The sequence below is a fragment of the Nannospalax galili genome, unplaced genomic scaffold (genome assembly GCF_000622305.1).
Source record: "Nannospalax galili isolate Female #2095 unplaced genomic scaffold, S.galili_v1.0 scaffold634, whole genome shotgun sequence".
NCBI lineage: Eukaryota > Metazoa > Chordata > Mammalia > Rodentia > Spalacidae > Nannospalax > Nannospalax galili.
Window position 1 is genome coordinate 2,047,883 of NW_008336853.1, and position 4,429 is coordinate 2,052,311.

The 4,429-nt window shown below is 45.2% G+C and overlaps 1 protein-coding gene across 1 annotated transcript in view; it reads left to right on the forward strand.

Moving 5' to 3' along the window:
- The first annotated feature begins 2,752 nt into the window (after window positions 1–2,752).
- The window catches only part of LOC103732762 (CMRF35-like molecule 2), a 12,046-nt gene continuing 10,369 nt past the window's right edge, over window positions 2,753–4,429 (forward strand). The window contains exon 1 of the mRNA XM_008831466.1: window positions 2,753–3,090. Coding sequence (XP_008829688.1) covers window positions 3,051–3,090 — 40 coding nt within the window. The 5' untranslated portion in view covers window positions 2,753–3,050. The remainder of the gene's footprint in view (window positions 3,091–4,429) is intronic.

Sequence of the window (4,429 nt, forward strand, 5' to 3'; positions counted from 1 at the left end):
TGGCTACAGGTCAGTACAAAGGAGAAAATTCCTCAGTTGAGGTTCCCTCTACCCAGGTGTGTCAAGTTGACAACTGAAGCCATCCAGCACACTTCCCCAGGAGGAGGAAGCTCTGGAGGGGGCGAAGCAGCTCGATGTGGAGGCTGTTGCTGGGTATGAGGCGAGTATCAGTGAGGGGCTAGACCTGGGTCACACTGAATTTGAGGAGCCTATGGGTTCAGGGTGCTCAGAGGTCGTGGGGTGTGGAAGAGACCTGGCAGGGGATGGAGACACTGGTAGGAAATTCCAGGTGAGAGCTGCTGTTGAGAGGGCTGGGCAACGTCCTCAGGTGTCAGGAAATTGAGACTTTCGAGTTCTCACCTCCCTGTAGTATAATTTTGGTATTCTGCTTTCTACAAAGTTAAATTTATTTTGTGTGCATGTGTTTCTATGTGTATATATGGGGGCATACACGCCATGGCACATGTGTGGGGGTCAGAGGATAACTTGTAGGAGCTCTGTACTTCCAGCATGTGTGTCCTGGGGATCGAACTCAGGTCCTCAGTTTTGGCAGGAAGCACCTTCACCCACTGAGCCATCTCAGAAGCTCTAAGTACTTGCTCTAATGGGAGACTTGTATTGACTCATGGCATTTTGGGATGCCTTGATGCTTCAACAAACTTCCCTCACTCTCTGCTCCATGGCTCGGTGACTCTTGGGGGATCCCACCTTGTACCAGGTAGCCTGTTGTTGATTTTTGGCTGGCAGGGGCCCAGGCCATTGACTTTTCTCCCAGAGTGCCTGTTTAGATGCCGACCCCTGACTCCTGTAGCCTGATGTCATTTCCCCTTTAAAAATCAGCTCCTGCTCATATCTTGCTTTTAGTTCCCTTTACAGTTTCTGACTTTGACTCACTGAGTATGAAAATCTTGAGGCTGTCATTTATAGAGAATGCCCATATTTGGAGCCTACCGGAGAGGCTCTGTATTGACTCAACTTACCTTTGCATATAGAATTTGAGGTATAATGAAATGTCAACACATTGGTCTTATTTGTGTGTATATTTATTGTTTGTGAGACAGGGTCTCCCTGTAACTCCAGTTGACCTGGAACTCGCTATGTAGACCAGGCTGGCCTCAGTCTCACAGAGATTCTTCTGCTTCTGCCTCTCCAGTGCTGGGAGTAAAGGCATGCACCACCACACCCAGCTATTATTTTCTACTTTTAGCAGTACTTGCCTATGCTAACTCCCATTTCTATTATTGATATTATTTATTGTGGTTTTTTTTTTGAGAAAGCATCTTAAGTTGGCCTTTAATTCACTTTTGAAGCCCAGGCTGACTTTGACCTTACAGCAGCCCTCCAGTCTCAGTCTTGGGAATGGTGGGATTGCGGGTGTATACTGCCATGCCCAACTTCTGTTTTCTGATTTTTGGTCTCAAAACTGCTTGGCTTAGGGATAAAGGGATGGATCAGCACTTGGCACCCTTGCAAAGGACTTGGGTTTGGTTCCCAGTACCCACATGGCAGGTCATAATGGTCTTTAAAAAGGCCAAAACAAAAAACCAATAGTCTGTAACTTCAGTTCCAGGAGATCTGGTACCCTTCTCTACCTTCCATGGGCACCAGGCATGCACATGGTGTATATATACAGGCAAAACACTTATGCACATATTTTTTAGACAGGGTCTCCTGTAGCCCCAGCTGGTGAAACTCACTCTGTAGACCAGGCTGGCTTTGATCTCTCAGAGATCTGTCTGCCTCTGCCTCCTAAGTGCTGTTATTAAAGTCATGTATCACTACGCCCAGCTCACATAAAAATTTTGAAAATCTGCTTTGTTTTAAAATTTTTAAAATTTATTATTTGAGATTCATACATATATGCAGTGTATTTTGGTTTAAATAAGCAATTCTAAAGTTCAGACTGAATTGGGGAGATGTGCAGGGCTGCACACATATACACACAAAACCAACTAGATAGCCAAACAGAAAGGGCTGGAAATTGGTTTGGTCTTCTGGGTGGGGAAATCTGGAGGCTCCACTTGTCTTTGCTGAAGAAATGACAGAAGATCCATCATCTGCTCTGGGTCCCCCAGGTGTGTGCGCTGTATTAGTTACTTTTCTGCTGCTGTGATAAACACCACGACCACGGCAAATTATAGAAGTAAGAGTTTATTGGGCTTATGTTTCCCGAGGTGTAAGAGTCTATCATGGTGGGGCAGGTATGGCAGGAGGTGGCCAGAGCAGAAAGTTGAGTGCAGGCACGGGAAGCAGAGAGAGACAAACGGGAAATGGGCAAGGCTAAAGCCCACCCCCAGTGACATGCTTCCTCCAGCAAGGGCACACCTCCTAAACCTCTACAAACAGAGCCACCAACTGGGGATAAAGTGTTCAAATGAATGAATGAATGAAAACTGATGAGAATAGCATCTGAGTTGATATGACTCTGGAATCTGTGCTTTTAACTATGATGCTGGCTCTGAATTAGATGAATAATGTATAACTGGGTAGAGCACCCCTATGGGAAATCAGAAAGTTGGGTCTGGAGGGATGTCGAGATGCTGGGTTGGTGGAGGAGGAGGAACAAGGTAGCCTCATGGGGATAGTGGTGTAGAGAAGCACCGATCGCTCATCTCCGTTCTGTGTATGTGGGTGGGGTTCTTATGCCCCCTACTCAGTCGTCCACAGAGAAGGGAAAGCTACGGAGATGAAGTTCCCTAAACAGGAAGGAGGCGAGAGGAACAGATGATCTCTTCTGTTGGAGCTTCACACACTGCAGGGGACTCTCCCGAGGACTCAGCGTCCTGAGGACTTAATATTCTCATTAAGTGCAGGAGCCATCTGGTAGATCTCTGTCTCTGCCCTTAGTCCATTCCCTGAAGTGTCTCTTGATATTCTTCCTCTTTTGTTAAACTGGGAACTAGCCAAGAGAGTGAGAAGGAAGCAGATGAGAGAAAAACACAGAGAAAACTTGAACAAGCAGAACATCAATGCCCCGGGCTCTGCTACACATACCTGGATACCACTGGGGACCTGGATTTTCTGGGGACAGCGCCCAGTGACACAAGACCATGGTGCTGTCCCCAGCTCTGCTCCTTCTCTGCCTCCCAGGTGAGTGGGGCTCTGGCTTTGGGAACCTGGTTCACATAGGGTGGGAATGTAAGTGTCTTGGGTTCAAGCTAGGATGGAAGTGTTAGCAGATAAGGAAGGGACACATCCATTCATCCATCTGTATGTCCACCTGTATACTCTTAGAATTTTTATTAAGCACCAACTGTGTTCTGGATTGTTCTGGGTGTGGTGAGTATAAATATATTCCTCACTCAAGGGAATTGTATTTGAATGAGGGAGTCAAGCAATTATAGCATAGTGTGGAACTTCTTACAGCACAGACCCATTTGTGTGATGTTGAGACTGCAACATCACAGAGACCCCTAGCTTTGCTCTGGCGAGGATAGAGGTTTCACTGAAGATTTGTTTTGAAGGCAGTTTTGAAGCATGAATGAGCTAGCCTGACAGAAAAAAGTAGTTGATGTTAAGCATATATAGAGATCACAAAGTTTGTGGAAAGCTCAGAAATCAGCAATGACTTTGTTTTGCTGAATTTTAGTCTAAAGGGATTAGAAAGGTTTGTGAGAAATAATTCATAGCCAGGCGTTAATAAGTGCCTATAGGGCTAAGAGCACTGGCTACTCTTGCAGAGGACCTGGGTTTGAGTCCCAGCACCCATGTGGCAGCTAATGAGCATCCATAACTCCAGTTCTAGGGGAATCCAACACCCTTTTCTGACCTCCATGGGCATTGCATGACACAGGTGCACTTATATGCATGCAGGCAATACACGCATACACATAAAGTAAAATAATAGTAAGTAAAATATTAAAAAATTAAGTGCCTATAGTCCCAGTACTCAGGAAACTGGTGCAGGAATTCTAGGCCTGCCTCAGCTACACCGTGAGACCCTGTCTTTAAAAAAAAATTCTTTAAAAAAATACTTAAACCAGATGTGGTGGGGCACACATTTACTTCCAGCACTCAGGAGGCAGATACAGGTGGATTTTTCTGAGTTCAAGGCCAGTCTGGTCTACATACTGAGTTCCAAGCTAGTCAGGGCTACATAGTGAAACCCTGTCTGAAAAAGAAAAATATATATCAAAGTAAAATTTTTTTCTGTGGGAAATAGCTTAGAATAAATGTTAGAGGACATTCTCATGTTTGAAACTGAGTTTTAAGGTTGGATTCTCACAAAACCAGAAACTACCCAAGGTACTCTTACAACTAAATTCTTTCTGGAGTGGTGACTAGAAAAGTCAGATGTAAAGGAAGAAGGCTCCTTAGGTGATATTGACCAAAGCGTAGTTTCATTTTTTTGTTGTTTCCTGAGTATGCATGCTGTGGGGGGGGACACAGTGGAGGTCAGAGGACAGTCTTATGGAGTTGGTTTTCTCAT